At 40.4% G+C, this 13,083-nt stretch overlaps 1 protein-coding gene across 9 annotated transcripts in view; it reads left to right on the forward strand.

The window, feature by feature from the left end:
- FAM120A (family with sequence similarity 120 member A) overlaps nt 1-13,083 on the forward strand; it is a 120,266-nt gene that overhangs the window by 70,318 nt on the left and 36,865 nt on the right. For all 9 annotated transcript variants that reach the window (XR_013532171.1, XR_013532172.1, XM_035298936.3 and 6 more), the window contains exons 8-10: nt 6,046-6,133; nt 8,218-8,445; nt 10,987-11,161. Coding sequence is in view for 7 of the 9 variants with exons in the window: in XM_035298936.3 (XP_035154827.1) it covers nt 6,046-6,133; nt 8,218-8,445; nt 10,987-11,161 (491 nt within the window). In the remaining 2 variants the exon portion in view is untranslated. The remainder of the gene's footprint in view (nt 1-6,045; nt 6,134-8,217; nt 8,446-10,986; nt 11,162-13,083) is intronic.

The raw sequence follows: 13,083 nt of genomic DNA on the forward strand, positions 1-13,083 counted from the left end.
CATGAAGCCAGCCTGAGCAACATAAAATTTAAAAATTAGGCTGATATGGTGGCATGTGGCTGTGGGTCTAGCAACATGGTTGGCTGAGATGGCAGGATCACTTGAGCCCAGGAGTTTGAGGCTGTAGTGAGCCATGATGGCACCACTGCAGTCCAGCTGGGCAACAGAGCGAGTCCCTGTCTCTTAAAAGAAAAAAGGAAAGAAAGAAAAGAAATGAAACGTGTGGCTTTCTAAGTAATGTCTCCTCCACTTCCTTTTGTTAGAACAGCATCATACACTTGCTTTTATTCAGCATACACTTGCTTTTATTCGGCATACACTTGCTTTTATTCTTGGTTAAAATTTTAAAAATTAATGTGACATTCTTATCTTTTTCCCTTCCTGGTACCTGTCAGATCTTTGTAATCTTGTTTCAGTTGAATTAAGAATTACAGTTGAGGGCCAGGCGCAGTGGCTCACAGCTATAATCCCAGCACTTTGAGAGGCCAAGGCGGGTGGATCACAAGGTCAGTAGATCAAGACCATCCTGGCCAACACGGTGAAACCCCGTCTCTACTAAAAATACAAAAAAATTAGCTGGGTGTGGCGGCATGCTACTTGGGATGCTGAGGTAGGAGAATTGCTTGAACCTGGCAGGCGGAGGTTGCGGTGAGCTGAGATCGTGCCATTGCACTCCAGCTTGGGTGATAAGAGTGAAACTCCATCACAAAAACAAAACAAAACATTACAGTTGGCTGGGCACAGCAGCTCATGCCTGTAGTTTCAGCACTTACGGAACCCGGGATGGGCGAATCACTTGGGGGCAGAGGTTTGAGACCAACATGGTCAAACCCTTTCTCTATCAAAAAATACAAAAATTAGCTAGACGTGGTGGTGTGCGCTTATTCCCCGGGAAGCGGAGGTTGTAGTGAGCCAATATCGTGCCACTGCACTCCATCCTGGGCAACAGAGTGAGATCCTGTTTCCAAAAAACAAACAAACAAAAACAGAAAAAAAAAAACAATTACAATTGAATCCTTGTGGAGGTGTTTATTTTATGTTATTTTCATAGATTTATTTGGACTTGCAGAATTTGAATCAAATCTGAGGTTGCGGTGTTAAAATTTTTAATTATTTGTTTTATATCTTTTTTCTAATTAACATCATGATACAAAGTTATATAGAATTCAAACACTGGAAAATACAATATAGGGAATGCCACATGATCCTACTTCTAGAGAGGTAATTATATTTGAAAGATTGGTGAATATTCAAGCACCTTATTTTCCTCTGCATCTGCTAAAATAAGATTTTTACAACTTTTACAGTTAAATATACTTATGTAAGTGTATATTCTTATTTGTGCATGTAAGCATAAATATGTATATGTACCTAATACCTAATATTTAATAAGATATGTATATGTCCACTTTATTGGTTTAATGTTTGTGAATAAAATTACTGACATTTTAAAATGGATATGTAAAAGTTCTTGTTCAGATAGAAGACTGAATTTTTTTCCACCTGTGACTTTGTATAAATTTGTTTCATTTTCTTGAGAATTTATATATGTATCTTAAGAGGAGAGAAGGCCCTATGGAACAGAACATCTCCACATTTATTATGTATTTTGACATGTAGTGTTATGGAGCCATCTCTTGCATAAGTCTTGTGTTCCCCTCCCCTGTTAATTTTTGCTAATGACATGTACTCCCTGGACCAAATCTGGACTGTGAAAGTTGCACCGCAGGAAGACAGGCTGCTTGGTGTCAGCATGCTCTGTAAGCAGCATTGACAGCCCCCTGTTGGCAAGAACCAAGATCAGAGTCTCTTGGTTGGTATTTCTAGGTGGTGGTGTGACCTGAAGCTTGTGGAACCTCAGAGCATTCAAGTGTGTGTGGCAGGTTTGCTGAGTTTTTTGTGAATTAAGTCAGATGTATAGGCTCAGTGAATGGTAGCTATCACTACTTTTTAAAAATTAACTATTAGTATGCTGGAAAACCAGAACACTGATTTGGTTTTTAATGTGAAAGAGCTAAAGAATTTTATTTGGCTTCCCTTGACCTGCTATCCCAGGAAGTATGCGCCTGATCTGCCTCTTTTGCTTGAAGATGGTTTTGAGTGTTTTTCTTGTCCTTTAAGTCCTTTTCAACTCCATTTCCAAAAAAACTTTGTGTTTCACAAAGAGAATTTCATTGTGTCCTGCTCTAGGATACTGAGGTATGGGTAGGTAGGTAGGCTTGGGGCTGAAGGAATGGCTTCACTGTAGCTGTAGGTTTCTCTTTCAGATTGTTATGCTCTTGTTCCAGACAGATATCTGCTTTATATTTATGTTTTGACTTTTTAACACACATGGTGCCATTTCTAATATCGTCTCATAAAAGTGATTCTGAATTTTATGTGTTGACAAAAATTAATTACGATCTATATCACTACGTTGTGTTCTAGTCATTCGCTGATCTGTGTTGACATTTCATATTGATCTTGTCGAGACAGATGTGTTGACACAGTGAGGTGTCTCTAAACCCTCACTTGTGGGCTGCAAGGGGACAGCTACATGACCAGCTGGGGCTTCTTGGTCACATACTTTTCTTATGACAGCGAGAAGTCCTGACAAGCCTGTGAAAGAAGTTTGAGCCATCATCTGACTGCTGCATGGAAAAGTGTTCCTGACCTTTTAAACTCACGCATTGTGTGAAGGAAAAAAAATCTGAAGGTGTGATGTTATCTTAATTAGGGGCATGAGGAGACTAGACCTATTGGGTGTCTGTCTCTGTGACTCTTGCAGCTTCCCTGGTTAGGGCACCCAGATACTGGTGCTTCTGTAGGGAGATAGCACTTGACAGGGCCAGGCCCTGTGGGAGAACTCTTGAGCATCTGTCCAACCAGGCTGAGGCCTCCTGCTTCCCTGCACCAGCAGGGCCAAGGCCCTCTTCGTTAAACTATCAGAGACCCTCCTCCTGGCTGTCTATTCTCAGCCCTGTTGAGTTGAGGAGCAGATAGGAATGAAAAATTTATATATGCCAGATAGTTCTGCTGTGAATTTGATATGTTCTTTTTTACATTTAATGATTTGTTTTCCTTCATTTTGGTTTTATTTGCCTTTGCTCTTTGTTGACACAGGAGTCAGCTTTTACTTAACATTCTCTCTTTTTCTGCTCCATAAAGGAAAACCCTACACCCCTGACAGGCAGGAACATGAGTGACATGACATACCCTGGTGTACTTGGTGTAAGCGAACACCAGTGCATTTCCATCCTAGCCTCACCAACTTGCTGAAAGATGTATAAAATAAGTCATTTAGTGACTAGAACAGTTTGCTCTCTTCCCAGGCTATGGTGCAGGAGAAGCTCCAAACGTTCCTAGTGAAGTGAGGCCTTGGCACACCTCTCTGACAGCCTGTGAATACACCGTCCTGTAGTGCTGGGCTTCCCCAGCTGCCGAGCTTACTTGCCAGAGTCACCCTTTCTGTTGGTTGCATGCTGCATTCTCCCATATGTGTGAAACCGTCTGTAGGCTCAGTTCGTCTCTGCTGTGGTAGCAGATGCCAGTACTTTGAAATAATGTGTCTGGGTTTGAATCCAGCTACTTCATTTGTGACTGTGGGGAGATTCCACCTCTCTGAGCCTGGATTTTATCATTTTATCATTAGAGATTTATAGTGTGGGGGTGGGTATGAGATTGTGAGAGCACCGCAGGCTTCCTGCACAGTGCCCATGTCACTGACTCCACTTCCCTGTAGCTGATGCCTGTCTCAGTGCATCTCAGCGCAGTGTGAGTCAGTGAAATGTCTGGTTTATGTACATGGTTCCAAGTCTTAGTTTAAGGCATTATTAGTGGTATAAAATGAAACAAATATATATAGAAGTATTCTAAAATTTTATCCATCTGTTCTTCAAAGCAAGGCTTTTGTCATATATTCAATGTTTTTTTTTTTTTTTTTTTCAAATTGTAAAGTAATATCCTTATCCTGTTGAAATATATTGGCCTTCTCAAAAACTGTTTCTTGTCAAGATGCTGTTCAGGCAGAATTTTAGATTTTACAGTATGATTTTTAGGTTATATGAGCATTCACATTATGACATTTATTTTTAAATTGATAATCTACCTAGAACAACAATAAGGCTTGCAAGTGTAGGGTCTGCATGATCTCAGGTGGTGCTGGCATGGTGCCTTGGCTCTCCAGTTTTAGTAGAGAGGTGCGGCCCCTCCTTGGTTGGCACTTTCCTAGCACTTGGCCTCCCCTGCCCCACCATCCTGGGTGTATGATCCTCTAGATCCTTTTATCCTCCAAGAACCCCAGACACTCTAGGGACAGATATGCTGGGTATGGGTGCTTGGGGATCTGCATGCTTAATAAGTATTCCACGTGAGTCTTAAGCTTAACAACACTTTGAGAATGCTTATTGTTCTTTACATCCTGTGGTAGATAAGCAAGGTTTGTGCCAATGTTGCCATGTACTTCTAGGCCAGGATTTAGTAATCTATTGCCCCTTGCATCTCCTGGCATGCTGACTCATGTATCCCTATCAGCATGCTCATCTACCTCCTTTCTCCATTGTCTGCTAACATTCCACTCTCAGTGGTTGCTTTCTCAGTGGGACAGACCACCGTACTCTGGGGATGCCTGAACTAGTTTTTGATGTATCTGAGCCACTGCTGGGGTTTTCTCTAGTTTTGTTAAATTGCAGGTTGAGATTGGGCATAAGGTAGTGAACGTACACAGAGCAGTGGTTTCTCCAAGCTCCATGAAGACCTGGGAACCTGAACAGGGTGGGTGAACTTTTCATGGCATGTGTGTGGTATCCTTGGATGGAAGGGCCTATCATGTGATGATGGGATCTTTTTTGCAGCTTTTTCCCCCTCTTTTTTAAAAGAGAGAACTAAAATGAAGTTGATTGGAAGATAGGAGAATTAGCTGGTCTTAAAACCTCTCCATCTGTCATGCGAGTCAGTTATAAAGGCAGGCCAGTTGACCCATTCTGGCATGCCCTGTGGCCAGCACTAGTTTTCAGAAGGTTGTTGGGCATGGAACCTTATATTGGAAGGGTGAGTGCACGGAGTGCCACAACTGTCCCTGCTTCAGGGTCACATTGTGCACTGAGGCTCCAGTGTGTTGCTGCATCCTGCTGTCCCTGCTCAAGTCCCTGTACATCCTCTGCTACCTGTAGACAGTGCATTTCACATTTGCCTGAGGACTGTGGTAATCTACCCTTTTACATTGGCTCATATACTACAAGTGAATAAAGACTTTATGAAATACTGCTAATTCACACCACTCATTCTGGTCTGTCTTGTTTCACTTTTTAAAATGCCCATTAAACCCATGACATTGTTTTCCCAGACTGTTAAGGGTAGCAGCACAGTTATCTCTCATTATGGATTTGAGATGCTCTGTAATCTTCTCATCTCTTTTTCCTTATCCTTTTTTTCTCACTACGTCATCAAATAAAGCCGTTCTCCAAATAAGTTCCCATGAATTCCTTGTTCTGTGAACCCACCAACTTTGTGCCATCTCCCTCTGCCTAGAGTATATTTTTACTGCCTTTCACATTTATGCAGTTTGAGTCACCTCTGGTATTAGCTCTAATGTATCCTCCACATGAATAGGCTGGAGTGTCCTATGTGATGTATTGTCACCCTACATTTATTTATAAATTATGTGTAGTGTTCAGTGCAGGTAACATTTAAGTCTTCTACTACCTGACAATTGCCAATTAAATGCTGATCTTTATCTTGCTGTGCTGATGGAAAGATCCTCCAAGGCAAGGCTTGCCTTTGTTTTCTCTGCATCCTCCATGGTGCTAAGCACATCACAGACCATCCCTAAACTGCCTGGTTACTCCTAAGTTAGATGTTTGATAATTTCTTTTCCATAGTATGTGGTTATCACCTACCCTTTTGAAGTAGGAAGAAATATTACTATAATAGAATTACTTCTCGACATCATGTTTATTTTAAAAGTATTTTTATTATGAGTCCATAGACTTAGCTCAGGCCCTTCTTATCATTGTCAGCTGGTTTGTGAAAGTGATTAGACAGTAATCATGTTCATTTTATGTTTAGCCATATCAGCGGGAACAAGATTGGCTGGGAGAAGACAGGAAGCCACTCAGAGCCTCAGGCACGAGGAGACCCAGGAGACCAAACAAAGGTAGAAAGTCTATGCCTTTAAGTTTTGAGTTCTGACTCATTTTGTATTAGTGTACTGTATTAGTGATCAATTAGTGAAAAATGATTTCTCTCTCTTTTAATCGGGTCATGTAAACCTTTATAAAGGGATAAGAGGGGAAGGAAGAGTTCAGAGCTATGCCGGAACCTGCCAGTCTCTCTGCATGGTGGGCACCTGATGCATATCCCCATTTTTTGCTTGCTGCATCATCTTGGACAAGGTGCTTAGGAACTTCCTGAGCCCATGTTTGTTATCGGTTTTTGTGAAGATTCACTGAGAAAGCACCGGGGATGCTAAATTTCACTCACCCTCTTTTTTTCTTTTTTTTTCTTTAAACTTAAATTTAAATTTTTCTTTTTTTTTTTTTTTGTGACAGAGGCTTGCTCTGTCTCCCAGGCTGGAGTGCAGTGGTGTGATCCCGGTTTACTGAAACCTCTGCCTCCTGGGTTCAAACAATTCTCCTTCCTCAGCCTCCCTGGTAGCTGGGATTACAGGCATGTGCTACCACGCCTGGCTAATTTTTGTATTTTTAGTAGAGATGGGGTTTTGCCATGTTGGCTAGGCTAGCCTTGAACTCATGACCTCAAGTGATCTTGGGAGGCCCCACCTGGGCCTCCCAAAGTGCTGGGATTACAGATGTAAACCATCACGTCCAACCTCACTTTTCTTCTACTTCTCCCTGTTAATAGTGATCTCTAAAAATATCTTTTTAATTTGCAAAGCCACGTCTGCCACATGTGATTAGCGAGAAGGAGCAGATTTCCTGCTAGAAGGTTTTGGTGGTTAATATGCAGGGTTGCCTGAATATCAGACATTTGTCTAAAGAAGTCTTACTATTAAATAACTATTCTACAAATAAGTAACAAAAATCTTTTGTGGATACCTGGTATTTTCAAAGCACCTTCCAAAGCATTTTGAGTTGTTTTACATCCATATTCTTATAGAATGGAGAGTGTAGAAAACACTGGTAAATTATCTATGAGTTATTTCTCTTCAGACTAATTTTGGCACTTTGTGTTTTAAAGGATAAAATTAAGCACTTAGTTATGTACCATTGTAAATAATATGCTTTGTTTCAAAACAAAATTGTATATGTCTTTAGGGTGGCATTAAGTCAATCAATAAGCAGCTCTTATTTCCAACATTTATTCTGATAAAGTTTATCATACATATAATAATTGCTCTTGGGCAGCTGTTCAGACAGTTCAGACTGTGCTAAAGTGTCTCCCTTCCATTTTCCTTCCTTAGTTCTACTGCCTAACAGCAGTCCATCACTGTGTTAATAATTTGGGGACCAGCCTCTTTCCTGTGCATGTCTATACACTCCATGTTTGGGGGTTTAGTTGTTATAGAATAGGTGTTTTCACCTAACGGTGTATCATGTACCTTTTTCTATGTTATTATCCACAGATATGAGACATTGTTTTTAATGGCATTACCCTGTGGCTTGGCAGGTTTTTGGTTTAATTTTTGCTTGTGTATAATTATTAACTTAAGGCTTTATAATAACTACAGAGAGTGCTTGAGTTTGGGTTTTTGTTTGTTGTTTAAGTAAGTACCAGCTGTAGCATAGAGTCAGCCCAGGATTAGAATTCCATTTCTACATGTTAGGGTTGTGTAACTGTGTTCAAACTGCACAGCCTCTCAGAGTGTTAGTTTTCCTGTTTGTGTAGAAATCTTAGGCAAGGATTCAAGAAAAGCAGAAACACAGGAATGGACCACATGGATGATGGACAAGTAAGAGCCAAACAAGATAGTGAGGCTTCTGCTTCCCAACATAGAAGACCTGCAGGGAGACACAGAACAGCGGGGAGTAACGGCGCTCTTCTGTGGCACAGGGGATGTTGTTGCTGTTTCACTGTGGGAGGCTGTTCAAGGAAAAGGGACTGGATCAGGGTGCTCTCTGTTTCCTCTGTCTTTAGGGTGGCACCAAATATGGTCTTTCCAAGACAGGACTTATCTTTGTCCCCTCAGTGTCTGGCAGGTGAACAGGCACCTAACACATTTCAAATGAATGAAAACATGACATAGACTTGTTTTCCTCCCTTCTGCTCTCTGCACTGTAGGCAGAAGGCTCGTCCACTGCCTCTTCAGGAAGCCAACTAGCTGAAGGCAAGGGAAGCCAGATGGGCACTGTCCAGCCAATCCCGTGCCTCCTGTCAATGCCCACCAGGAACCACATGGACATCACCACACCTCCCCTGCCCCCCGTCGCACCTGAGGTGCTGAGAGTAGCCGAGCATAGGCACAAGAAGGGGCTGATGTACCCCTACATCTTCCATGTCCTGACGAAGGTATTATCAAAGGGGCCCTGTAGTGGCTTCTGTTATTTGGCGAGTGGCCATTCCTATGGGTGTTTTGTCCTTTTGTCCTTTTTTGAGTCATTTTTCTATCATACTAATCTATTTAAACAAAGTTCACTTTCCGCTTTCTAAACATTGAATGAAAAATGAATATTTAGAACTGTAAATACAGTTTTAAAATAACTTGTGAAAAGTCACTTTTTTACTCCAGTTGAGTATAAAATATTTTTATACTTCTAATGAAATAATGCATCACATTATTTTATGACTTGTAATTTTATTTTTATTTCAGTTTCAGAATTTTCTTACACCACATTTGTGCTGTAGCATCAGGTCTGATGTCAGATACAATATCTGATTTCTTTATCATTTGTGCTTAGAAAATAATGTCTCCCCCTTTGAATGGCTCGTAGTACTTCTTGTGTTTTAACTTGTTCATGACCTCATAGAGTGCAGTTTTAATAGTGCTAAGAGCAAAAAATGGAATGTAGGATTTTGTTAACATGTGCATAGTCAGAAAATGCAACTATCATTTTACACAGTGTCATAATTTCACTTTATTAGTGTCTTATCAAATGTATGCTTAAATATACATATATAGTGTGGCATCAATTGTTTTTTAATCTTGGTGTCTCAAATGTATCTATGTGTATTTAAATTTCCTCAATGATTTGTAGTCTTTATGTTGGCACTTTTAATCTTAGCCCCAGAGTTTAACAAGTTACCTCAGTTACTAGATTGATCCTGCAGAATTGGTTTATTACTATTATGTATTATTAACATGTTTTACTCAATACCTATACCACCATATATAATCAGACTTTTCTGTCTATTCTCTACAACCTATTTGTGGTCTGTAAAATGGAATCAAGAGATGCGCTGTGAACTCCTGTTTCCTGATACTCCTGAGGTGGACTTCAATTGTTAATTGACTAATCCAGACATTGCTTACTTTTATTAATTAAAGGACATGGAAAACATTTAGCCAGAACTATTTGCTCAGATCCTTTAATTTATTTTGTAGTTGTAATGCCTCCAAATCTCATCTATTATTTGATATGGGTATGCGTTTATAGTATCACTTTTCAGATTATGGTTGTAAGGTGAACATTTTATTTTTCAGGTTCAACATAAATTATAAAGGGTAAGTGGAAAGTAATTGTTGTGGGGAAAGCATTTTGCTAAGTTTAAGGAACCAAAGTTTTGGGAAGACATCTTTCAAAATAACATGTAAAGAAATAACACTGATTCCTCGTGGGGCTGTTCGAAATGTAAGGTCCCCAGGAGCCACCTGTTATGTCCACACTGCTGAATCTGATGCGTGGGTAGTTGGTTAGATCTATATGAGACAAGTTGTACCGACATGCTTCCTTATTTCTCATGAATTTCAAGGGCAAATACTGATAAAAAATGACCGTGGTTGAGATAATTGTCTTTTCAGATTTTAAAATGCCACTTAATTTGTTTTAGTTTATCAGGGAAAAGTTTATACAACAATGCATACTATTTCCTATTAGCTGAATGGCTCTGGTATTAAATTGCCCAGGCTAAGACATTTACAGTGAGATGAATCTTTATGGTAATAAAGAGAACTCACAAACCGTCATATTATTAAGAAAAATATTCCCTAGATGAGAATGCTAATATTCATGTAGCCACTGGATTAATGAAAATGAAAGTATGGAGGGTAAGGGGAAAGATCAGTTTTGAAATTAAATTTACTTGAAAGAAAGAACAAATGTTACAAAGTTATTATTTAACATATACATATCAATTAATTTAATAGACATTGAGATCAGAAATGCATTTTTATGCTCTGAGTATAATTAAATAAAATTTATTGTACAGTATCTTGAGATGTATCTTGATGCTGTGAGATCCCTGAGAAAGATGACCACAGTATTTCGGCAACAATCTCAGCTGCCATAGGCAACAGCCAGTTATTTGTCTCCTGACAGCACATTCTGAGTCAGATGTGGTTCTTGCTGCATTGGCCCTGGGACATGAAAAAGGTGGAGTGCTTTTGTTTTCTGCCCTAGTGGCTATGTATGTCCTCACCTGCAATGAGACACATTGGTAAAGAAAATTTGATCGTTATATATTCAGGATACTCAGTTCTTCAGTTTACATGTAGGTCATTGAAAATTATCAATTATATTGCATATGACCATCCCGACTCTCCAAATAAAACTCGCAAGTTCTCAGTCTTTTCTATTCTGTTTATTGTCTGTTGTTATCTGTCTAGATTGTTTCAAAGACTTTGGAACATCTACATGGTTTTCTTTTGTTCTTAGTTTTGGATTAAACATAAAATAATGTAGATCTTATTTTGATTTTTTGAGCAAATGCTTTGGCCACAGCCTGCTAAATGAACTCTTCCTAAACATCTTCATGCAGGCAGGTTGTTAAGCAGTTGATTTGGAATGGAATTGCAATGTCATTAACTGGAGTTGTTACAGTATATTTTTGTGAGTGTATTGTAAATGCAACATGAAAAATGTGCAATGTTATTCTGCTTTCTTCCATGCAAAGGGTGAAATCAAAATTGCTGTTTCTATTGAAGATGAAGCCAACAAGGACCTGCCTCCGGCCGCTCTGCTCTATAGGCCAGTTCGTCAGTATGTTTACGGAGTCCTGTTTAGTTTGGCAGAAAGCAGAAAGAAAACTGAGAGACTTGCTTTTAGAAAGAACAGACTTCCACCAGAATGTATGTACTGTAACAATCCATTGTTTGTTTTCCTCGGTACCTCGTAATCTCTTGTGCATTTTCTAAAGCCTTAGAAGAATCATGACTGAGTTGACCCCGAGTGCCTCTGTGTAAAGGAGGTGGGCCATCATCGGGGCAGTAGGCCAGGGTAAAGGCTCTTAGCAAAGGAGGAGAAGCCACAGACTTTCTTCCTTAGTAACATTCCAATAATGATGTGTATTCAGTAAGATAATAAAACAGGTTTGCACTTTAAAGTGAATGTTGATCTGAAAGCAGACTTGAATTGCCGCCACTCTCTGTAATTACCGCGTCTTGGTAATCAGGACGAGTGTGTTTCTGTGCTCTGGTTTTCATGAGGCACAGATCTGCCCTCTCCAGAAGGCCAGGGTCCTGGAGAAAACTTCCAGCAGGTCTTTGGTTGGCCATGTTTGTGCTGTTGGAGTGCCACCGCGCATGGCTCTGCAGCTGTAGCGAAGGTCGTGAGACTCACGGATCGTCGCAGGATTGTGATGATTTGTCTTGGAGTCCTCTGAGACGTGTGCACTTCCAGCTGATCAACTCTGGGAGTCGGGGGTTAAGGTGGAAACACCGAAAAGGAGTGTTTGAAAAAGTTGGTCAAAGATGAGGTCAAAGCGTTTTTCTTTATCTTCTAGTGGGCCTGTGTGTAATATTTGGAGAAAACGATGCCTTTCTGTCTAGGTAATTTTATCTCCTAATGTAAGGAATGTAAAAGTAACTGTACATTTAGTTGGAAATATAGAAAAGATCCTCAAACATATAGTCTAAAATAAGAATATTATGAATTGTGGAAATTGTAAATTACTAGATCATTCTTTGAGCCATGGATAATTAGTTAGAGATTATTTGTCTTGTGGTGGGTCAATGCAGACCTCCTAAATTGGTGAAGCTCCTTGTCAGCACTGACTGTGTGCAGTACTGAGCTTTGGAACTTTAAGTTCATTAGATTTAAAATTTTTTTTTTTGCAATTACTATGACAAACTTGTAATCTGTAAGGCTTTAAAGTGAAGCACTTCTCACTACCCTTCCTCGGTGATAGTTGTCCTGAGAGTGATTGCTGAGCTGCTAGTGTGACTGTCACTGGCAGGAGGTGATGCTTGCTCTGCAGGGCTCTGAGCATCTCGACTCTCTGTCTTCGATGGCTGGAGATAACCATGTGGAACAATGAACATTGTAAATGACATTCTTCTCAAATGTTTAGGGCATCCTTCAATGTAGCTGTTCTCATTCTTTTCTCACATTGTGTGATCCATTTGCTCACAAAAGGATGGCATTTCTTACTTTGCAACATGGCTGGTCACTTTTCCTGGCCTGTCACTACTCTTCATTTCTCCTGCAGCCTGACCAGGCACTCAGAGCACCACCCACCTTTTTTTTTTTTTTTTTTTTTTTTTTCCATTTTTCCTCTCTCTTGGGCTTAGTATAACTGTACTGCAGGCTCTGTCTAGTCTCAAATCCTGTGACATCCTGGCTGCTGCAGCTCCTCTGTCCTCCTCAGCTTCAGAGCACTGCAATGGCTTTGTGGTAGAAGGTATTTTTTTTTTTTGTTTGTGTATTCTAGAAACCAAGTTACCTTTACACAGCAAACTCCTTCAGGGTTTTCCAGTGATCACCTCGGATTGAATAGGAATGGGTTTTGTGGGTTCTGTGCTGTCCCATGGAGTCAGGTATGACTGTCTCCTACTCCTCCGGTATTGGGCCATTTGGCATCATTGGTGTGCTGCCTGTCTGCAGCATGCATGGCTGGTGGTGCTTCCTATGCTAGCTCGCCATCAGCTGTCTTGGTCTAGGTTGGGAGGTCTCTGGCTGAGCCTAGGAGAGGCTGTCCTGTTAATGCACAGTAGGGAAAGCTCTGTGCAGAACACGTGGATAGTTGGGGGGTGGGAGGGGAGGCAGGGATTGT

The sequence above is a fragment of the Callithrix jacchus genome, chromosome 1 (assembly GCF_049354715.1).
Source record: "Callithrix jacchus isolate 240 chromosome 1, calJac240_pri, whole genome shotgun sequence".
Taxonomy (NCBI): Eukaryota; Metazoa; Chordata; class Mammalia; order Primates; family Cebidae; genus Callithrix; species Callithrix jacchus.